This window comes from Rana temporaria, chromosome 1 (genome assembly GCF_905171775.1).
Source record: "Rana temporaria chromosome 1, aRanTem1.1, whole genome shotgun sequence".
In the NCBI taxonomy this organism is placed as follows: Eukaryota; Metazoa; Chordata; class Amphibia; order Anura; family Ranidae; genus Rana; species Rana temporaria.
This window is the reverse complement of record NC_053489.1, coordinates 281,222,489-281,246,803: the sequence shown is the minus strand read 5'-3', so window position 1 is coordinate 281,246,803 and position 24,315 is coordinate 281,222,489. Positions and strand designations below refer to the sequence as shown.

The 24,315-nt window shown below is 42.1% G+C and overlaps 1 protein-coding gene across 1 annotated transcript in view; it reads right to left on the bottom strand.

Moving 5' to 3' along the window:
- Positions 1-24,315, bottom strand: part of TRPM6 (transient receptor potential cation channel subfamily M member 6) — a 253,247-nt gene that overhangs the window by 85,837 nt on the left and 143,095 nt on the right. The window contains exons 27-32 of the mRNA XM_040324943.1: positions 22,107-22,239; positions 18,404-19,500; positions 15,154-15,266; positions 14,130-14,259; positions 10,171-10,268; positions 4,984-5,024 (exon numbers count right to left, since the gene is read on the bottom strand). Coding sequence (XP_040180877.1) covers positions 4,984-5,024; positions 10,171-10,268; positions 14,130-14,259; positions 15,154-15,266; positions 18,404-19,500; positions 22,107-22,239 — 1,612 coding nt within the window. The remainder of the gene's footprint in view (positions 1-4,983; positions 5,025-10,170; positions 10,269-14,129; positions 14,260-15,153; positions 15,267-18,403; positions 19,501-22,106; positions 22,240-24,315) is intronic.

Below are 24,315 nucleotides of genomic sequence, written 5' to 3'. Positions count from 1 at the left end.
TTTGTCAGGAAAATTGTTGCCTTGTAATACGTGATTGGATAAGTAGGATCATTTTGGGGCCAATATAGGGGCAAATTTATTTTGATCTGTCAAAAAGAAGTTGTTGTTTCTCCATGTATAGGAAGTGGGTGCAAGGTATGTACGCGAGGTAGAAAAAGCAGTAATATGGTGATCTGACTATGGGCAAGTATGAATAGAAGATGAAGATTAATGGACTACAAGCATAGGCATGCTAAAGATATAATCCAGGCGAGTATTACTGTCATGAGGATGAGAATAAAAAGTGTATAAGGCCCCGTACACACGGCCGAGGAACTCGACGTGCCAAACACGTTGAGTTCCTCGTCGAGTTCTGGGATGAAGCCGCCGAGGAGCTCGGCAGGCCGCCTTCTCCCATAGAACAACGAGAAAATATAGAACATGTTCTCTATTTTCTCGACGAGTTCCTCGGCGGCTCCATCGAGCCAAAAGTGTACAGACGACAGAGTTTCTCGGCAGAATCCGGGTTTTGACCGAGTTTCTCTGTGAATTCTGCCGAGAAACTCTGTCGTGTGTACGAGGCCTAAGAGTTTAGAGATCTAGAAAAGGATTTAGGAAAAATCTTGTTAGCTGAACTAACAACTATGCTTTTGTCCAATACAGGATGATCTGCTAGATTAAATTCACCACTAATAATTAAATGTGTAGATTGATTACGATGCAAAACCTCAAAGAATAAAAAAAAAGGAGGCACGAGAATCATTTGGAGCATATATACTGGCAATGGTTAGAGTATGGCACAGAAGGGATCCCTGGAGTATTATAAATCTGCTTTCTGGATCCTTGTACACATGTCGTATATAAAAAGTAGACAAATGCTACTCCACACGATTTAGAGGAATAGGAGGTAAAATGGCATTGTCTGTAAGATTTTCCATATATCAGGAATGGCTAGAGAAGGAAATAATTAGTCTCTTATATGAGAATTACAATTGGTAATGGCGGTAATGCCTTCTTTCTTTAATATGGAAAATTGGAACCTTGGACATTATGAGATGCAACTGTAATTGCCATGATGTGATTCTGAAGAAAGCATAACTATATTGGTTTGGATATAAAAGCGTATAGAAAAATGTAAAACCTTTTCAAGAATGATGAAACCATAATATAGGAATATTCTCAGTGGAGAGGCCAGATCTCGGAAACACAAATACACAGAAAAAAGCTCAGACAAAAAACTCCAAAAGCCAGTCTGAGGAGAACATCTCCGGATATCTGCTGATCAAAAAGACAAACTCCAGCAGCGACGTAGGGTAGATTCTTGATTGAAGATTTTTATTTATTTTTTTAAAGCGGAGTTCCACCCAAAAGTGGAACTTCCGCTTAATCCACTCCTCGCCCCCTTACATGCCACATTTGGCATGTAATTTTTTTTTGGGGGGGGAGTGGGGGCTTCAGGAGGAGTGGGACTTCCTGTCCCACTTCCTCCTTCCGCCGAGGGGCTGCAAAGGCGAATAGTCTAATCGCCTTTTGGCAGCCCCTCCTGTAGGCGATCGCCTGGGACACTTGACAGGTCCCAGATGATCGCTGGTCCAATCAGATGGCATGGCGCCGCTCGCGCATGCGCAGTGAGTGCCCGGCCGAGAATCGGAAAGCTGTCACGGCCGGGTGCCCACAGTTAGGATGGAGATTCCGGCGGAGTGGGGGGGAGAGGAGTGGAGCTCCGTGCGGCACTGGACGGTGGAGCAGGTAAGTGTATGTTTATTAAAAGCCAGCAGCTACACTTTTTGTAGCTGCTGACTTTTAATAAACAAAAAATGAGTGGAACACCCCTTTAAGTTCTAGCAAAAATATGTTAGTTTTTAACACAGCAATGCTTAGGAATAGATGTCCATCCTCCTAGGATACCAGCACAAAAACTAGGACATGCTGGTAGAAGGAAGGGTTATCCTGAGCCGGCTTGTGGTTTTCCTTTATTTATTTTGCCAGTGTTCAATCCTCCTGTAATCAGCAATATAACTTGAACATTTAAGACTCCATAAGATTGATTTACTAAAAGTCAAGAGTGCAAAATCTGGTGCAGCTCTGCACAAGATTTTTTTTTTGGACAAAGCTTAACCACTTAAGGGCTGCCGCACGACGATATACGTCGGCAGAATGGCACGGCTGGGCACAGGGACGTATATATACGTCCCCTTTAAGAGCCCAGCCGTGGGTCTCAAATCGGTCCGAAGCTGCGGGACCCGCGGACCCGATCGGCGCGGATGTCCCGTGATCGGGTCACAGGAGCTGAAGAATGGGGAGAGGTGAGTGTAAACAAACCTTCCCCGTTCTTCTCTGTGGCAATGTCAGTGATCGTCTGTTCCCTGATATAGGGAATGACGATCACTGACATCACACGTCCATCCCCACCCCCCCTACAGTTAGAAACACACATGAGGTCACACTTAACCCCTACAGCGCCCCCTAGTGGTTAACCCCTTCACTACCATTGTCATTTTCACAGTAATCAGTGAATTTTTATAGCACTTTTTGCTGTGAAAATGACAATGGTCCCAAAAATGTGTCAAAAGTGTCCGATGTGTCCACATGTCCCTCAATGGACTCCAAGAAACAGAACAATACAGTGAGTACAAAAATCGTTTTTTTCTGTACCTACTAAACATGTTTTTAGTCTGAAACAAGAAAACAAATGCAGCCACCACATCTAAGGACTAGTCAGCTGTGGTATATTAGATTTTTGTTCCTAGATTTAGTTATTCTTTAATATCTGCAATCAGCAGAATCTGTGTGCTTTGATGCAGTAGTGTAACCTGAAAGTTTAAGGAGTCTCCTTAATGAGAATTCTGGGCCAGATTCACAGAAGAGATACGACGGCGTATCTCCTGATACGCAATCGTATCTCTGTGATCTGCCCGTCCTAGCTATGCGGCTGATTCATAGAATCAGTTACGCATAGATAGCTCTAAGATCCGACAGGTGTAATTGACTTACACCGTCGGATCTTAGGATGCAATTCTATGCCGGCCGCTAGGTGGCGATTCCATTGCGGTCGGCGTAGAATATGCAAATGACTACTTACGGCGATCCAAGAAGATCCGCGCGTTCGTCGCAATCTCTTACGTTGCCGCTAGTAATTTTTTCCCGTCGCAAAGTTAGGCCTGCTTATTTTTAGAACAGCAATGTTAAAGTATGGCCGTCGTTCCCGTGTCGAATTTCGATTTTTTTTTTTTTTGCGGAAGACGTCCGGGAATACGAAACGCCGTTACGCACGTCGCATTTCAAAAAAATGTTGGGGCACCGTAATTTCGCGCAAAGCACGTCGGGAAATTTTAACACGGAGCATGCGCAGAACGTTCAGCGCGGGAACGCGTCTAATTTAAATGGTGCCCGCCCCATTTGAATTAGGCGGGCTTGCGCCAAGCGCATTTACGTTACACCGCCGCAAGTTTACATGTAAGAGCTTTGTGAATCAGGCACTTACGCTGTAAACCTGCGGCGGTGTTACCTAAATGGGATACGTTACGCCGCCGCGGAGTAACGTAAATCTCTGTGAATCTGGCCCCAAATACCTGTTGATTGTATTGGAAATGCAGTATACTTGTCACTTGGGTGAGTTAGCTGAATTGGAAGTGCAATCTTCTTTCTATAAACTACTGTATACAGTATATGAAATGGTGATAAAGAGGGGAAAGCAAGTGGCTCCTTCCATATATACAGTGGAGTAGTAAGCATAGCCACCCTGGGATAGGAAGTGCATTCTAATGGAGCTATCTCATTTAATTTTATTTTGGGGTTTGAAAATGCTTTAGATTTAAAGCAGGGGTTCACCCTAAAAACAATTTTCTAACATTACATTGAGCTCACTCTCGACATTGACAGTATGCCCATTTTTTTTTTATTTGCTGTACATACCTCGTATAGCTATTTTCTTACCCGGCTTCCGGCTAGTGAATCCCGCGGGAGTGGGCGTTCCTATGCAGCAGTTAGTGATTGACTTACAGACAATTCTTTAAGCCATGACTAAGCACTGAATTGCAGCGTGAAACGCGTCGGCCATTCTGTACTCGTTGTTTGCAGTGTCTGCATGTACTTTTTACAATAAAAGACCAACTTTATTTTAAAGTCATTTTGGAGTGCGGCTGTCCAGAGTTTTTTCGTCTATGTGCTTAGTGATTGACTTGATGACAAAAACTACCCCCCCTCGTCGCATAAGGAGCGTCACGAGTTGCCGAAAGAAGCCGAACGTCGAGTCGGCGCTATACGGCGCCTGCACACCAACGTTCGGCTTCTTTCGGCAACTCGTGACGCTCCTTATGCGACGAGGGGGGGTAGTTTTTGTCATCATGTCAATCACTAACTGCTGCATAGGAACGCCCACTCCCGCGGGATTCACTACCCGGAAGCCGGGTAAGAAAATAGCTATACGAGGTATGTACAGCAAAAAAAATATAGGCATACTGTCAATGTCGAGAGTGAGCTCGATGTAATGTTAGAAAATTGTTTTTAGGGTGAACCCCCACTTTAATAATTAAAAAAAAAAAAATACACATGTAAATGTATTACTGATGTGTATGCCTTACCTATTGCTTTCTTTTAAAATATTTAAATTTTTTTTTTTAACTGATGCCATTCTAAAAATGTATGTGGAGCTAAAATGATAAAATAGTTTATGTGATGCTTTATGACTCACTATACTTTACAGAATACTGTTTTGTTTATTTTTCCATGTAAAAACATAATCTTTCCTCAACAAAGCCTTTGATTTGCTATACATTTGTTATATAATCAAACATTAAACATTCTCTCTTTTAGCACATTATTATTAATAGTGTTAATGCTTTAAAAAGGTTAACATTTTCTTCTAGCTAGAGAGTGTAGGTACTTTCTCAGTGTGGGTGTCAACTGCGTAAATACAACACTAATAGAAAATACAAGTGTGGCAAGTCCTTTTATGACACACAAAAACAAAACCAGACATTTGGTGATGATTATCATACTTACAAAGAACTCCTCTTCAGATGAGCAGTACTATTGTGCAGCCCCTAAACCAAACACATAACACAAATCATTATATAGAGCTGGGATAAAAGCCAGCAAGCTATTATCAAACAGATTACCTTTTACACTAATTGGTAAGATTTATGTAACGGTTGTAAAAAAAAAAAACTCACTGCTGCCCTGTACAGTGCATTAAAACCTAAAGTCGCTATATTCACATTTTCAACCTATAACATTCTTTTTCCAGGCTTATTCACACAAAAATGTGTTTACAAAGCTATTCTGACAAGAATTTTAGACCCTTTGCAAATTTATAAGGCTTTACTTGCCTTGTTGCTCTGAAATAGGACAGCTCAATACTGTCTGCTTGCATTTTCACTGCCAGTACAGACTGAAAATCCATAACGTATCTTTGGTAGGAGAGAGAAGCGACTGGACTCCAACTCTGAATCACTAAGCAATGTAAGTAATTTGATATCTTGCAATAAAGGCTATTTACAACATTACAGTAATGCCCTGTACACACGATCGGTCCATCCGATGAAAACGGTCTGATGGACCGTTTTCATCGGTTAACCGATGAAGCTGACTGATGGTCAGTCGTGCCTACACACCATCAGTTAAAAAAACGATCGTTTCAGAACGCGGTGACGTAAAACACAACGACGTGCTGAAAAAAATGAAGTTCAATGCTTCCAAGCATGCGTCGACTTGATTCTGAGCATGCATGGATTTTTAACCGATGGACGTGCCTACAAACGATCGTTTTTTTTCTATCGGTTAGGTTTCCATCGGTTAAATTTAAAACAAGATTGCTTTTTTTTAACCTATGGATAAATAACTGATGGGGCCTAAACACGAGCGGTTTGGTCCGATGAAAATGGTCCATCAGACCGTTCTCATCGGTTTGACCGATCGTGTGTGCGCGGCATTAAGCCACATAGTGAAAATCTGGATAGGAAGCCCTAACATTATGCCTGCTGACTGCAAGTTGTAAATATGTGTAGCGCTACCCCCTAAGGAGCTGCTGACTTTCTGGGTCCCCCTATAGTCTGCACATCCAGGCAACACACTTTTGTTGTTGGGTAAACAACTTGGATAGGGTCTAGAGGTATATGGGATGCTCAACTTGACTTGAAACAAACTCAGAGGACAAAACTTCCTTTTTCTGTACAGAAATACACAAACCCAGATAGCAAGGATAGTTTGTCACACATTTGTGGCAGTGTTGAATTGTAAGTCTGTTAGTTTGCTGCACATTTTCACTGGCAAGTTGTACACGTGTTGAGCAATTTAAGCACTTTTCCAATTTGTAGCAAATTTGCATTGCAAGTCTCTAGCAAGAGCAAAGTTAGAGTGGTAAGTCTACCAAGCAATCACAACAATCCACAATCAGCTGCTGGGACCCCAAGAGGGAGGTATGGCTTTGCCTTAACCCGATATCCCTATGAGATAGATGGATGCCAAGAGCCGGGGTTCCAAGATGGATTAACCATTCAGTCAGAACGATCCAACCGTGTACTAAATGAGGAGGGGAAACAAAGGAGGAACTCATGGTGTAGTATTACAAGTTCAAGTTTTAAATAAAGGTTTAAAGTACCCTATAAAACAACCAGGAGTAAACTTGCATAGTAAATAATCATACACATGCAGCACCCTGGCAGGTGTGATGGCGTCACCGCTGTAGCTCCTACCAATGTATTTTATTCAAAAGAACATTATCAAGGGATAAAGGAGTACTTCTTTATCCCTTGATAAAGTCTTTTGAACAGAACGTCCGCCAGGGTGCTGCATGTGTATGATTATTTACTGTGCTTTGTAAACTCCATTGTTTCCCCTCCTTATTGAATACACCGTTGGATTGTTTTGCATGGTTAATCTATCTTGGAACACCGGCTCTTGGCATCCATCCATCCCATAGGAATATTGGGATAAGGCACAGCCATACCTCCCTCTTGGGGTCCCAGCAGCTTATTGTGGATAGCTGTGATTGCTTGTTTTATCCATTTTAGAACCCCAGGTTCTGGTGTCCATCCATCTTTGGGTCCCAGCAGCTTATTGTGGAGCATTGTGATTGCTTGGTTTATCCATTTTGGAACCCTTTTGCCGCGTACACACGATCGGTCAAACCGATGAGAACAGTCTGATGGACCGTTTTCATCGGACCAAACCGATCGTGTGTAGGCCTCATCGGTTATTTATCCATAGGTTAAAAAAAAAGCAATCTTGTTTTAAATTTAACCGATGGATACCTAACCGATAGAAAAAAAATGATCGTTTGTAGGCACGTCCATCGGTTAAAAATCCATGCATGCTCAGACTAAATTAGGGGACGGGAGCACTCGTTCTGGTAAAACTAGCGTTCGTTATGGAGATAGCACATTCATCACTCTGTAACAGACAGAAAAGCGCAAATCGTCTTTTACTAACCAGAAATTAGCTAAAGCAGCCCCAAGGGGTGTGTAGGCACGACTGACAATCAGTCAGCTTCATCGGTTAACCGATGAAAACGGTCTGATGATCAGACCGTTTTCATCGGATGGACCGATCGTGTGTACAGGGCCTTAGGGTCTCAACAGCTGTTAAGTGGCTTGTGAGTGGGGTGTGCAGAGTGTTAAGAATCCCTCTTCATTCACTTCTTGAGCACTGGCTAATACTAAAATGTTTATATGAACTTTTTTGCACAAAAGCACTTAGGGCCAGATCCACATAGAATTGGATAGGCACAGCGTATCAGAGATACGCTACGCCGCCGTATCTCACCTGGCTTTAAGTCAAATCCAGGAAGATTTTGCGCCGTAAGTTACGGCGGCGTAGTGTATTTCTGGCGGCGGAATTCAAATTGGCGGGTAGGGGGCGTGATTCATTTAAATGAAGCGTGTCCCCGCGCCGATTGAACTGCGCATGCTCCGTTTCGAAATTTCCCGCCGTGCTTTGCGCGAAATGACGTTGCAACAATGTCATTTTTTTAACTTAGACGTGACTTACGTCCATCCCTATTCACGGACGACTTACGCAAAAAAATAATAATTCAAAATTCGACGCCGGAACGACGGCCATACTTTAACATGGCAAGTCTATCTATACGCCGCAAAATAGCAGCTTTAACTATACGCCGGAAAAAGCAGACTAGAGACGACATAAGAGAATGCGATGGGCGCGCATACGTTCGTGGATCATCGGAAAAAGCTAATTTGCATACCCGACGCGGAAAACGACGCAAACTCCACCCAGCGGGCGCCGAAGTATTGCACCTACGATCCGAAGGCGTACGAAGCCGTACGCCTGTCGGATCGAACCCAGAAGCCGTCGTATCTTGGTTTGAGGATTCAAACTAAAGATATGACGCGGGTAATTTGAAAGTAAGCCGGCGTATCAGTAGATACGCCGGCGTATCAGTAGATACGCCGGCGTACTCGCTATGTGGATCTGGCCCTTAATTACTGGACTTAAATTTTTCAATCCTTTTCTTATTTCATTTTTAAACTGCACACATTTTTTGGCTTGATTATATGATGGTTAAAATGACCTTCTGCACTTTGTTAGCTAGATTCAGGTAGTCCCGCGCAACTTTAAGGCGGCGTAGCGTATCGTATTTACGCTACGCCGCCTTAAGTCAGAGAGGCAAGTACTGTATTCTCAAAGTAATTGCCTCCTAACTTACGGCGGCGTAGCGTAAATGCGGCGGGCGCAAGCGCGCCTAATTCAAAATAGGCTGAGGGGGCGTGTTTTATGATAATATGCTTTGACCTGATGTGATTGACGTTTTTTTGGAACGGCACATGCGCCGTCCGCCTACATTTCCCAGTGTGCATTGCAGCTAAGTACGCCACACGGTCCTATTGATTTAGACGTGGACGTAAATGACGTAAATCCCTATTCACGGACGACTTACGCAAACGACGTAAAATTTTCAAATTTCAAAGCGGGAACGGCAGCCATACTTTAACATTACTATTCCAACTATTTGATGGAATAACTTTAGGCCTGATAAAGCGTTACGTAAACGGCGTATCTATACTGCGTCGGCCGGGTGTACGTTCGTGAATAGGCGTATCTAGTGATTTACATATTCTACGCCGACCGCAATGGAAGCGCCACCTAGCGGCCAGCCTAAATATTGCACCCTAAGATAGGACGGCGCTATCCTATCTTAGATAGATTTAAGTGTATCTCTGTTTGAGAATACACTTAAACTTAGGTCGGCACAGATTCCGAGTTAGGTCGGCGTATCTGAATCTAGCTATGTATTGATAGCGCAACACAATTTTTTTTTACTGGTTTTTCATATTGTCGTGAGCGCACTTATCACTGATATATATTTTTTATCGTTAGATGGTGACACCTCTATTGTTGTATGGTGACACTTTAGGGCAACTTATTTATTTTAGTAGTCTTGGAAACAGAGGAGCTGAAGAAAAGATTCCCATTCTTATACAACATAAGCAAAAAATTGAGGCATGCTATTAGTAGGAAGGGTTATCCTAAGCAGGCCTACAATTCTTTAGTTTGCCAGTGACCGGTACTCCTATAATCCCGCGTACACACAACGTTTTTAATGGTCTAGAAAAAAACAATTTTTTTTTCTACGTGATTCTTGTCAAGCCTGCCTTGCCTACACACGATCGTGAAAAAAAAATTCTCGCGCAAAGCGCGGTGACGTACAACGCGTACAACGGCACTATAAAGGGGAAGTTCCATTCAGATGGCGCTACCCTTGGGGCTTCTTTTGCTGATTTCATGTTAGTAAAAGTTTGGTGAGAGACGATTTGAGCTTTTCAGTCTTCGTGCTTTTCAGTCTGTTACAGCGTGACGAATGTGCTATCTCGATTACAAAGAACAAGCGCTCCCGTCTCATAACTTGCTTCTGAGCATGCGTGTTTTTTTCACGCCGTTAAAGCCTACACACGACCGCTTTTGAAAAACGACAACGTGAAAAACGACGCGAAAAAATAGAGCATGTTCTAATTTTTTAAAGGCCATTTTTCACATCATGAAAAATGCTCTGGAGCCTACACACAATCGTTTTTTTTTTACCATTTTAAAAAATTTCATTTGCATGTGTGCACGGCTTAAGAGTTGCAGTATAACCACAAGGTTAGAGAATTTCTGTGTGCTTTAATAATGAGAAAAAAATGTTATTTTAACATAACGATATATCATTTTAATCATTGCCCCTTGTACACATACTTCTTGAGATTGTCTCAGGTATTCACTTGTTTGCATCAGGTTTCTTTCAATTTCTTGAGTCTTCAGTTGCTGCCTTACATAATTCATGTGCTCCAACCCTGAAAAGGACAAAACATAAATTTAAACACAATTCCTATGGCGACTAATATGGTGAACCCTATTGATGTTAACATAATAAAACTATAACAAATTTACTTTCAAAGCTGTGTTATTTTTTCCAGTGTCTTATATATCCTTACATGATGCAAAGTGTTTAAAATGTAAAGATTACAGAAGATTTGTAACTTTTAAAAAAATTTCATTCAGCTCTGAGATAGGTAAATTTGACATTTTCTTATATATCTTATTTGCCAGAAAGCCTATTTATAAAATTATGTATTTCTTTATGAATAGTAGCCTAAGGCTCCTTTCACACTGGGGCAGTATGTGTGGTGGCGGTATAGCCGCTAGTGGCCGAATACCGCCGCAATTCCGACGGTATAGCCACTATACCGTCGGAATTGCAACGGAATTGCGGCGGTATTCGGCCACTAGCAGTGTGGTATTAACCCCTGCTAGCAGCCGAAAAAGGGTTAATACCGCCAAGGCGCATTGCCGACGGTATTACCACGGTGTCCTGTTGTTTTCAATGGGAAGGAGCGGTGAAGGAGCGGTATACACACCACTCCTCTCACCGCTCTAAAGATGCTGCTTGCACATTGAGAATGCTGGGGAAGGAGTATTGCAGGCGTTGTTTTTGCACTATGTTTAGCGCTAAAGCGCCTGAAATATGCCTTAGTGTGAAAGGGGCCTAACTCTAGCTTGAAAGTGTTCACACATAGCTCTGTTCTGCATTAGTCTTCCTTTAAACATCTACCTTTACTCTTGGCAAACCTACATTATCCCATCTTCCTTATATACTGGTCAGCTTTTTAGGTAAAGGAAAAGAGAAGCTGTGCAAAACACTGACTTGCCCCCCCAGTGTTTTTTGTTACAGCTATCTCTATACCCTGTGGCCCAGATTCAAGAAGCTATTGCGCCCGCGCAACCATAGGTTGCGCGGCGCAATAGCTGTTTTGCTCCCGCGTAGCGAATGCCCCTGATTCAGGAACATCGCTACGCGGACTGCAGCCTAAGATATGACAGACATAAGCCTCCTTATGCCTTCATATCTCAGGCTGCATTCTTGCGTTGGCCGCTAGGGGGCGCGGCCATTGTGATCGGCGTATAGTATGCAAATTGCATACTACCACCGATTCACAAAAGTTGCGCGGGCCCTGCGCACGCAAGGTACGGAGTTTCCGTACGGCGACTTTAGCGCAAGGTTGCTCCTGCTATAGCAGGGGCAACCAATGCTAAAGTATAGCCGCCCTTCCCGCTCGTGAAATTTAAATTTCACGTCGTTTACGTAAGTGATTCGTGAATGGCGCTGAACGCCATTCACGTTCACTTAGAAGCAAATGACGTCCTTGCGACGTCATTTGCCGCAATGCACGTCGGGAAAGTTTCCCGACGGAGCATGCGCTGTTCGCTCGGCGCGGGAGCGCGCCTAATTTAAATGATTCCCGCCCCCGGCGGGATCATTTACATTAGGCAGCCTTACGCCCGGCTATTTAGCATATCGCCCGCGCAATTTACGGAGCTACTGCTCCGTGAATCGCGGGCATATCAAAATATTTGCGTGGGCGCAGAGCAAAAATCGTTGCCCTTTGCCCACGCAAATATTGCGCGGATCTAGCTGAATCTGGCCCAGTATCTGTAGTAAGGAGCTGTCACTCCTAGGAGAGGTGGGGATAGTTTTAGGATTTTGTTTAAGCGAGAGGTCTTTTGAATCTTTGCAAACCAAGGTTTCTGGTCCTCCTAAATTTTGAGTGGGATTTTACCTACTTTTATGATCAATTTGTTGAGTTTGTTCCCATTTGGATCATTCGATACAAATCAAGTATATGGTTGGATATTTAACCTATAATATGGAAACATTGATGGGACATATACATATTTTTTTGTACGTCAATTGGTGTGTTATGTTCTTTTAATAGGAACATCTGCTATATCTTTTTCTTTCTTGGCTGCAGCCATTGGTCGAGATTTAGTGACTACTCCTTATTGCTCTCCACTTCAAATCTGATACCTTTGCCTACTGACTTTGGCTTGAACTTCAATTATGTTTCTGTTTGTACCTATACTGCTACTGCTGCTTGTGTACCAAACCCAGCCTGTTACAACCACATGATTGCTTTTTGTTTTAGCAACAGGACCCCAAGTCTGACCCCAGATTGTGACAATGAGGCCTAATGCACACTGGATGTTTTATTTTCTGCCTCTAAACTCCCCTGCATGTTAGCCAATGTGTCCATGCACACATAGGCTTTTAGCAGCATTTAGTGGCAGGGGCTTTTAGAGGTAGGAAAAACCCCACTGTCAGTGCATCCAGGAGCAGAAGAATTTTGGCAGGAAAAACTCCTGATGCTGCTAAGTGCTGCTAAACACATCTAAACGCTAGGCACGTTAAGCACTTGAGCGTTAATTCATTTAATTGAAAGTTAATTTATTTTATTGGCCAGAACGATCATTTATTCTGGCCAATAAAAATAATTAACTTTCAAGCTCCTGGTGCCTTTAAATATGCCTAAAACTTGTAAAAGCTTTAGATAATTTTACAAGTGTCATACTTTTTTTCTGCCAAAACGTTGCTGCCAGGAGGAAAGGCTTCTAGGAGAGTTTTCAAAATGTTCTGTGTGTATGGCCCTGAATGTTGTTCTTGAATTGTACAGCATGATGTGTGAGTGGCTGTGTGCCATTTTTAACAGCCTTGACACATCAGGCCATGAGCTATGCTGGTTATGTAGAAATGCAGCCCTGTGGCATTACTCTTTTAAAACATTTCAATACATACTGTAGGTGTACAGTTATCCGACAATGAACAACTGATGTAACTGAAATGGCCCTTTTTACAACTGACATCTGGCCAAAACTGGCAACTATTTTATTTATACATCCTAATGCCGAGGCACCTAATTTTACTACAAAAAACTGGGAAAAACGTATTGACTCGAGTATAAGCCTAGAGTGTCTGTGCCTCACTGTGTCCATGTGCATGCCTCACTGTGCCCATGCCTCACTGTGCCCATGCCTCATTGTGTCCATGACTAGACTGACGTTTATCATGGGAGTCTAAGGAAGGGGTGCCCGGCTTTGAAAAAACGGTGCTCCCCAGCCATAGGTCCCCCAGACAACAAACTTTGCACACTTGTAGAGAAGGAATGGGGCTACATGTGTGCCAAGTTACGACCGGTGTATGAAAGTCACTGGAGAAATTACCGTTTAACATGGGAGTCTATGGAAGGGGTGCCCAGCTTTGAAAAATCGATGCTCCCCGGGCCATAGGTCCCCCGTACAACAAACTTTGCACACTTGTGGAAAAATAGTGGGGCTACATGTGTGCCAAGTTTGTGGTACCAGGTCCCCAAAGTCTGGGAGATCAGGCGCAAAAAGTTGACTCGAGTATAAGCCAAGGGGGGCATTTTCAGCACAAAAAAATGTGCTGAAAAACCCGGCTTATACTCGAGTATATACGGTAATTTAAAATCTAAATTTAGGATATTATTTTGAAGAACGTCCACCTTCTACCACCATTTTAACAAAAGCATGAGCATTTTACAACTGCAACTAGACCTGCCCAACCAAAACTTGGAAACCTCAAATGTAAGATTTAAATGCAGTCTCCATCTTGTTCATAAAGTTTACAGATATATTTACATAAACTTAAACATGTTATGCCTGCTTTATTTTCCTTTAGAGCTATTTCCAGCTTTTAATGGGCTGAACAGCCCTTTTTAATTCTGTAACAATTGTAGCATGGCCAGGACAACCAAGCAGCCATCCTATTTGTGACACCATAAACCAGCACTTACTCAAACAGCTTAATAAATATCGGGGAATAGATCACATTGTTTTTCTAGCAGCAGGTGGCCACTTACTTAGCTGACTGAAACTAGATACAGTCAACCTGTTCTTGCTTTGTTCTTCTTTTTCATAATTCCAGCTGCTGCGGTCTGCTGGTTCTGAGCTCATCTCGGTGCTTTGAGAACAGCCATCAACAGTAATGACCTATAAGGAAGACCAGGCTTAAATAGAGACCTCTTGCATATGATTAAAGAGAACACTTGATCTCTTGTCAGGAACAGGTTAGCAACATTTACATTAAATGACAGTATTGCCTTCTCTGGTCAAAAAAGTGGAATAACAGACCACAAAGAAAACATTAAAAGCTTCCACAAAGAGCATGTTAGATAAACTCGTAAAATGCTGCTGTATCCTTCTTCTAGAAGGACTTCCTGTGATATTATTAGTAACTTTTGGCTATTAGGATGTTAGGATAATATATAAGTGGATGACCGCATGACCTACCAGGAGCTTTGAAGCCACATGAGGCTCTCAGTCTTACTTTATGTCTTTTACAACAGCTTGCACACCGAGACACATGAACATGAATCTAAAAGCTTTAGTAGTTTTCAGTGGGAAGATGCATTCATAAGTCTATGTGTAAGACAACTAGATAAGTGAGGCCCCGTACACACGATCGAGTTTCTCGGCAGAATTCAGCCAGAAACTCGATGGGAGCCGTATTCTGCCGAGGAAACCGGTCGTGTGTACACTTTTGGCCGAGGAAACCGACGAGGAACTCGTCGAGCCAAATAGAGAACATGTTCTCTATTTCCTCGTTAGTCAATGGGGAAACTTGGCTCGCCGAGATCCTCGGCGGCTTCACAAGGAACTCGACGAGCAAAACGATGTGTTTTGCCCGTCGAGTTTCTCGGACGTGTGTACGGGGCCTAAGAACTTGTCCACAACTCACAACATGATTGATGAATATTTTCTGGAATTGACATATTAAAGAGCAGTAAACATCACAAACACCTGTACAGGTGTACAATATCAGTAGGAAAGACAACTCATGCCTAACACCATAAAGAACAATTACATTATCTCCCAATATCTTACAGGCACTTGAAGTTGAGTCTTCTTTGTCTTTTCTTTGAATGATCTTCTGAAGGTGTTACGAATTTTTTCTTTGGCCCACCCGAGCTGATAAAAATCTGAAGGCTTTGCAAACTCTGCAAACAAGGTAGGCAATAAAAGGAAATAAATGCCTGGGCATCATAGATAGAGCTTGAAATGGCATTCTAGATTTGGAAGTATGGAGAAGGGCTGCAACTGCATTTTCCCTTTTATTTATGAGGTGGTGGTGACACTTGTTAGTGGGATAAGAAGTGAAGGGATATCTCTGCAACAAAGACACGGACAGCTGAATTAAAAATTTGTAGAAGTTCTAACCCTTCCTCGTGCTACTAGAAAAGTGTTTTTTTTTTCCTGCTATTTATGCCCTTAATAAAGATACACTATTACCAAAAGTATTGGGATACCTACCTTTACACACACATGAACTTTAATAGCATCCCAGTCTTAGTCCGTAGGGTTCAATATTGCTCTTTTGGGGTTTGGGATTGATATCTGGCCTATTCAAACACATTCTCTGGTTACGCGCTGCTTTATAGCAGCTTGCCAATCTATTGCCCGTAATTGGAAAGCTAATAACCCACCCTTTCTCCACCATATGTTCTATATTCTTAATGATCATTGCAATGCTTAATGGAATATATGTTTGCCAAAGCCCATATAACTACTGACAAATTTTAACAATGGAAGCTTTGGGTTAAAGACCCCAGAAGTGTTTCTTCAACATAGAATGATGATACTTTTTGTATACAATCTGGTCTGTCGATGACCTACCCACACCATCACCTACCCACACCATCACCTACCCACACCATCACAATTAGAGCTGACTAACCCTTGCATGTAAAACCAGTTAATGTCACATGTAGTACCTCAACTAGGTACAGTATCTCACAAAAGTGAGTACACCCCTCACATTTCTGTAAATATTGTATTATATCTTTTCATGTGACAATACTGAAGAAATTACACTTTTCTACAATGTAAAGTAGTTAGTGTACAGCTTGTATAACAGCGTAAAGGTGATGGACTGACCAAGCATGTCTCCTGAACCCTATTAAGCATTTGTGGGGCATCCATAAATGGAAGGTGGAGGAGCGCAAAGTCTCTAACATCCACCAGCTCAGTGATGTCGCCATGGAGGAGTCATGGAGAAGTGGTAGAGGACTCCAGTGGCAACCTGTGAAGCTCTGGTGAACTCCATGCCCAAGAGGGTTAAGGCAATTCTGGGTAGTAATGGTGGCCACACAAAATATTGTCACTTTTGTTGCTAGTGGTTTAGACAATTTACACTGTTATACAAGTTGTACAATCACTACTTTACATTGTAGAAAAGTGTAATTTCTTCAGTGTTGTCACATGAAAAGATATAATAAAATATTTACAAAAATGTGAGGGGTGTACTCACTTTTGTGAGATACTGTACCAGCTCTTGTTTATAATGTATTCAGATTGAATGCATGTGTGCTGTGCATTTGTGGAACTGACAGTTGTTTACCATTGCTCTTTCTTTTTTTTTTTTGTATGCTTTCACTGAAAAACTTCCAGTAAAATTTCAGTGTTAAAGAAAATAAAAAATTTTGGGAAAAATTTTGAGATGTTTTAGTCACTTTTGTGTAGTTTTCTATGAAGCATCAAAAAAGGATTTGTACCATGCATACCCAAGTGGCGTCACTTGCCAGGCTAAAGAGCATGTCCTTTACGTAATACACCTATAAAGAACTATCATATGTAAAAAGATTATCAGCACTATGTCAGGAGTACTGCTTCAGAATGTATGGATCTGCCACTTCTAGACCCAGCACATGAGAGAGGTTATGGTAAGTGGACACATTTTAGAAATTTTTAGACCCTACATTAAAGGACATCATCATAATAAAAGAAGAGACCTGGCACTTGGAACTTGTTATAAAAACTGTATGTTTCCAGGTGATCTTGGTCATTTTACAGCTTCACTACTTAGTGATTATCTAAAGCCAGAATTGCAGCCACTGAAGTCTTAAAGTGGCTATGGGGACATTGCTGGGGAGAGAAGGAGCTCAGGTAGGTAATTGGGGGCTGCTACACACACAAGTAGAATGCATTAAAATAAAAAACAACTTCTGCCCTTACAACTCCTTTAACTTCTAACCTACATACTTATTCTATATCAGTTACTCACTTATTAGAGAAGCTGAAAGATGTGTTTGACAATTAAAGGACAATTTATACATACAAATATTATGTGTGTCCACGTCTTATGGTAAGAGTATCTACCCCTCCCCCGGGTGATGGAAGAAACGTCCTGGGTGTTTTAGGAATACTGGAACATTACCGCCTATGTTTTTGAGATCCATCAATATTTGAAACTCATGTCATCATCGGCCATTCCTGAGGAGTACATCATGACATTCATCATCGATGGACTTTATATTGTGTTATTATGTATTAAAGTGTAAGTATCGTTTTTAGCCAAGGAAGCTGCCATCATTGCCTCTGTTTAATCTACAAATGCTATGATGCTGCACATGTGATCAGTTTATACACCAGCCATTGGATGGCTTCACAGTTTGGTTGAGAGCACAAACTATAGTAGTGTTACATTTTCGTCACGGGCCAGAAATGAAACTGTTTTATGGATTAGTTTATGTCCGCATTAAGGTTGATTTAATTATACACTGATATAACACTTAATTTTGGTATATTGTTTATATGTGTTTTTTATTTTATCACTTTGCCCATAAAGGTGTCACCTGACCCTCTGGTGTTAAGGCTATTATGGTTTTCACTGGATTTATCGTTTGCACATTTTTATATATCATTATAAACACCTTAGTGTTATTGTCAGTGGCACAATATGTAATTCAGCACAATTGCTGTTGTACATGTTCACTTATCTCCCAGTTCACACCTGGGATATACACGCATTTGTAACGCTGCACTTTTGTATCACATTTTCTATTTACAATTAGTCTTATTGTTGGTGCTGGCAGCCTATTTTTTATCACTAGTAGAGCAGTAATTTTTCTTTATAACTATAATTTTATCGTGACAGGTTCTCTTTAAGGTCATATTTTATAAATTAATTCTAAATTCTCTTTACAGAAATTTCTCCTCCATAAAAAGGACAGCTTACCACAATAATATAGTATTGCTATACCATACTACACATAGGTGAAATAGCTGGATTTACTATTACCGATGCAAGTAATGTAATATACAAATGGTTCTAAAGGGGTTCAGGTATTCTAATCACCTTTTAGAATACTTGTCTTCCCATCTTTCTTCTCCTTGTGCTTTCTTAAACTTGACTTTGGAAAATTCCAGCTCAGGTGTAAAGGGCTGGTCCAGAATGATGTGCTCTGTCCTGGATTGTCAACATTTAGAACAGCTTTATCAGAGTCACTGGAAGATACCTGTGTTTCAATGTGTAGACCTTGACGGTCAAAGTTTTTTACACACTGGCAGTCTTTAAAGTGATTGGGATGAATGCAAAGCTGTTGACTTTTTCCACCATTAAATACTCCAATTTCACCCTCCTCTGAAAATGCCCAATTCACAAACCCTCCTGTAGGTTCATCATTGGCACAGCCTGGAGATAGTTCAACTTCAACATTTGCTGATCCTTCATCTGAAGTGTTTTCATTTGCTGAATCTTCCTGTGACTCATTTATGTTCGTAACAGAATGTTTTAGGTCTTCCTGTATTGGCTGGTTACTGTCCAACTCTTTCTCCTCGTGCTCATACACATACGGAATACTATTTGTAATGGAAGCAGCATCTCTGTTTTCTTCATCTTTAGAATCTGATTCAAGTTGGCATCTCTGTTCGATACCTGAAAAGCTCAAAACAGGCTCATCAAAGCATGGAGACCCAACTAGGCTTGAAGGAACAAGGAGAAAATTTCCATATCGAGGTGCTGACTTACTTTCTGATGATACTCCTGAAGTTACAGTGTCGCTTTCTGTTTCAGGTTCTTCCATCTTACAGTCATGAAAATGTGGGAGTGTTTGCTCAGTGGGAGAGGAACACTCTGAAGGCATTTGACTCCTTGCCAATGTCTTTAAAAGTGAAGGTGGCATACTATAATAATTATTTTTTTTGGTGTGCTGTGAATATGTAGCATTACTCCAACTATGTGGTATCTTCTTACAGGAGATAATCGCTTGGTCTTTCATAAAGGTCTCTTCTACTTGTAGTGAGTCCACTGCTGAGATGACTTTTAATGTATCTACCGTTAAAGCAGAAAGGTCCTGTAAGTGCCCCAACTGACTGTCCAATGAAATCAAGGAGTCCTTGATATAGAAAACTTTTTCACCCATATCCTTAAGTTGCAAGAACATTTCTTCAGTTCTGCGACAAAAGGAAAAATCATAGAACATCATTTACTGGTTTTGTGTTGGCAATATTATATTATTAGTTATTGCAGGTCATATCAGCAAGAAGATGGTTGTTGTGCACACAGATTCAAAATGAATTGTCATGGCAGCTTACCTGTGTGCAGTTGCTGGTTCTGGTGTAAGAAAAAAAAATGGGTCATTAGCCCTAAAAACTAATGGTTTTTGTACTGAAGGGGAGCCTTATTACAGCCTATACTACCTATTACAACATAATTAGACTCAGTTATATGCAGAATTGAGACCCCTGGAGAGGAAGTATTAGTAAGTACCCTACAGGGTATGTTTCATTGTATATTGGGACACCATACATTCTTTTTGTAACATCTATACAACCCCTCTCTTTTCAACCAGAACATATGGTTCCCCCTGTCTACCTCTTACTTTTAACCCTCCCTTCCCACAATTTCTCCCTTTTAACCTACCCCATCCCCTCCCTTATCTCTCTAGGATGCTAGGGAGATTTACTCTCTTGTTCTGGGGACCATTGTCATCAAGACTGAAGACAGTGGCGTATCATACATGTGTGCAGGGTGTTCGCTGCACACGGGCCTCCGAGGGGGGGGGGGCTGGGACCTTACCCACCCTGCACACATGGATGATACATTCAGGGATGATAGATGTAACGGTGGGGGCCCATCTTTTCATCCAGAAGGCGTCACATTTAGGGGGGGCACCGCTGCTGACAGGAGAAGGGACAGCTGTTTAACCGCTCCTGTGGCCAGGCCGACACCTCTGGAGAAGGAATACTGGGGATGCCCGTGCAGTAACTGCTAAGACAAGTAAAGAAAACGTGTCAGCAAAGGAAGACTTCCTCTGCCTGGCTCTGCAATAGATGATGTAATCAGTCAGAGCCTGGCAGAGGAGTGAGCAGAGGAAGTTTTCTTTTGCTTTCAGGAGATAATCTGAGCTATCAAAAGCAGCCCAGAAGAAAAGTTTGAGAGGGGGTGATTCTTCTACACATAATTCCAGATGGATCAAGCAGCCAGGTAAGGAGCACCAGTGCCCCTCCCCTACTGACTGGCAGTGTCCCCCAATCTGTCCCCGCTAAACACCAAGACTCCCATTTCTGCTTACTGAGCACCAAGACCCCCCATCTCCCCCCACTAAGGGCCAGGACCTTCATCCCCCCCACTAAGCCCCAGGACCCCTCATTTCCCTCCATTAAGCGTCAGGACCCTCATCTCTCCCTACTAAGCACCAGGACACCCCATCTTCCACCCCAAGCATCAGGACCCCCCCCATCTTCCATGACTGAGCACCAGCGCTCCCTTTTGTCCCCCTTGAAGTCAAAGCTGCATTCTTTTAGGAAAATGTGCAGGGTCAGGGGCGAGCTGGGGGCCCCATCAGGTAGACTTTAGGGGGCCCCATGATTTCTAACAGTGGCCCTGCTTTAACTACCAGGCACCAGGTACTACCCACCTCCATACACTCTACACTTCTATCCTACACACAATACACACCACTGTACACCCCATGCTCCTCTCCTGCACATACTACCTGCCACTGTATACTCCACACTGAACATTCCCACATTCTGCACTATGTAAGTCATCTCAGTCTCTATTTAACCAGATCCCCTTTTAAGCCACACCCAAAGATTAGCACAATTTAAACCACAACCACTTTTCACAGAAGCACCTTGTGTGCAACGCATTTCTTAATTTGCTAGTGCCTGGGGCCCACTTTTGATCTTGCACACGTGCCCACTCATTTCATGATAAGCCCCTGATTGAAGGTAAATTTCAAGTTTTTGAGTTGTTACCAGAAAAAGAATAGATCTTCCAACAGGAAAACTGTCTAAAGCCTCGTACACACGGCCGAGGAACTCGACGTGCCAAACACATCGAGTTCCTCGGCCAGTTCAGCCCTGAAGCCGCCGAGGAGCTCGGCGGGACGAGAGCTCCCATAGAACAACGAGGAAATAGAGAACATGTTCTCTATTTCCTCGCCGAGCTCCTCGTCGGCTTCCTCGGCCGAAAGTGTACACACGGCCGGGTTTCTCGGCAGAATTCAGCCAGAAACTCGGTCGGAAGCTGAATTCTGCCGAGGAAACTGGTCGTGTGTACGGGGCCTAAGAGGGGATTGTTCTGAAAAGAAACAAATAGCCACACACCACAAAACCCCAATGACAGGCCTTCTCCTAACTCATTAGGGCTTAGTCACAGAGGCGGTTACGAATTAGCACTAATGGATGAAATTTATTAGAGAGGTCAGTCTCTAGGTAGGGACTAGTCATTGAGGTTTTATAGAATAAAACTAAGCATATGGTGATGCCTTTGGCATGCATCTGAGAAAAAAAAACTAACAGGTGTTGACAATTACTTATTCAAGCCACAATGCAAAAAATATTTTGGTTTTATATATATTTTAAAAGTAGTCTATAAAAATAGGGATAGAACGATGATGTGCAGCCCACAGACAGGTGCATGCTAAATGGACAGACAGCTTGTGAGAGCTCTGAAGGGATTATAAACCAAAGATCACAAAGACCACATTTGTAGTTTTAGATTCAGTCTTAGATAGAGCTATTCTGTAGAAGTGTTTTCAGGTTTTCCTCACCTTTCAGTCGTAGCACGAATCCTTTCACTATCACTCGAATGCAAACTTTCATTTTTCTCATGGAAATATGTCTCCACACATTTCTCCTCAAAGTCATGGAGCTTTCTCAAGTCATCATCACTCAAGTAAAGTTCTGTCAAAGCATAGAGGGCAAGTAATTACTCAAGAAATAAATACAGATCGCTGAAAGAGAACAATATATATTATGTGATCTGTGTTTGTGAACTGATAATGCTGATCCATGTTTCTGTGCACTTCTCCATACATAAAGACAATAGGAACTAGAATCAATAATCCTTTCTGTTAATGTTTAGTGTTTCTAATCAAAAGAGCAGACAGTAAAAGAGATATAGTTATAATATTACCAACAGGCAAAGATGGTAAAGATTAAAACAAAATCGTAAATTAAGAATTGGTAAGCATAAAGCATTAAGCTGTCTATAAATGTCAGCATGTACAATGCATATATATAAAGCCGTGCTTTCCAAAACTGCAGCCCAGGGGCCATATGTGGCCCTTTGATTGCTTGCTCCCCACTGATACCAACAATGGGGCATTATTCCTCCCACTGACACCAATGATTAGACATTGGGATTGATTTACTAAAGGCATATAGACTGTGCACTTAGCAAGTTGCCCTCTGCAAGTGCAGTTGCTCCAGAGCTTAGAAAATGAGGTAAGGCTTCACTTTGCAAAGAGTACCCAATTACGTACAAGGAAAATAAAAAAACAGCATTTTTGCTTGCACATGATTGGATGATGGAAGAGTTTCTGCTCATTTACTAAGATCTGGAGCAACTGTCTTTTTCCCATTAGTAAATCAACCCTTTTGTTACAGACACCCGGGGGCAGATCCACATACATCTGCACTGGGCGCACCGTATCTAAGATACGCTACGCCGCTGTAACTTACTTTTAGTTGGTTCGAATCCGCGACATAAGTTACGGCGGCGTAGCGTATCTCTCGCGGCGTAAGGGCACGGATGTCAAATTCGGCAGGTAGGGGGCGCATGTGCCGTCCGTAAAAACTCCCAGGGTGCATTGCTCCAAATGACGTCGCAAGGACGTCATTGGTTTCGACGTGAACGTAAATGGCGTCCAGCCCCATTCACGGACGACTTACGCAAACAACGTAAAATTTTCAAAATTATACGCGGGAACGACGGCCATACTTAACATTGAGTACGCCACCATATACAGTAGCAGCTTTAACTATACGCCGGAAAAAGACGAATGGAAACGACGTAAAAAAAATGCGACGGCCGCTCGTACATCGTCGGAAATAGCTCATTTGCATACTCGACGCAGATCATGACGGGAACGCCACCTAGCGGACGCCGAAAAATTGCATCTTAGATCCGACGGTGTACGAAGACGTACGCCTGTCGGATCTAGCCGAGATGCCGTCGTATCTTGTTTTGAGGATTCAAAACAAAGATACGACGCGGGAATTTTGAAATTTCTTTGTGGATCTACCCCTAGGACATTTTCTACTCCTACATGATAGGAGTAGACTGTTCCTTTGTTTAGAAAGTTTGTAAACCCCCCTAAAGCACTGCGTAAATTATCAGGGCAATATCATAATAAATAAAAAATAAATAATATGTATAATTTCAGTTAGGTCTAGCAATAACTACTCAGCGCAGAAGTCTACCTTAGTGGATACAAACTACATAGACGGTTTGGGCATTCCCTTACATAACATTTTTACAGTTTCCGTAAAGAAATTTGACGATTTGGTTTATATTATGTATGGCTAGCTTTATGAGCAATGCTTTACATCTATAATAAATGGTTAAGGGGCAATCAATTCAAACAGCTTTAGGTGGAGCATTAATGCGTTTAAAAACAAATAAAGATATAAATGTATAAATTAATATCTTTGAAACTCCTATGCCAAACCAGACAGACGTAATCCCCATAAACCAACAAAGCCCTGGCTTTTTTGTCTAGGGACCAGGCTTTAAAATAAATCGTCAAATGCCAAGCTACCAAGGTAGCAGTTTGAAATGTTACCACATGGTGGCACTAGAGTTCTATCTCATGCACAAAGAAATCCCATAAAAAGGACATTTTAGTATGTATGATTCTGTTTGATAGTTTAACAACAGTGTGAGTCCCAGTGGTATATTAACAGTGATTCTCTGAATGTCCACATTGTACAATAATGTCAGCAAGGAGCTAGATTTAATTAGGCAGTTTAAAAGGA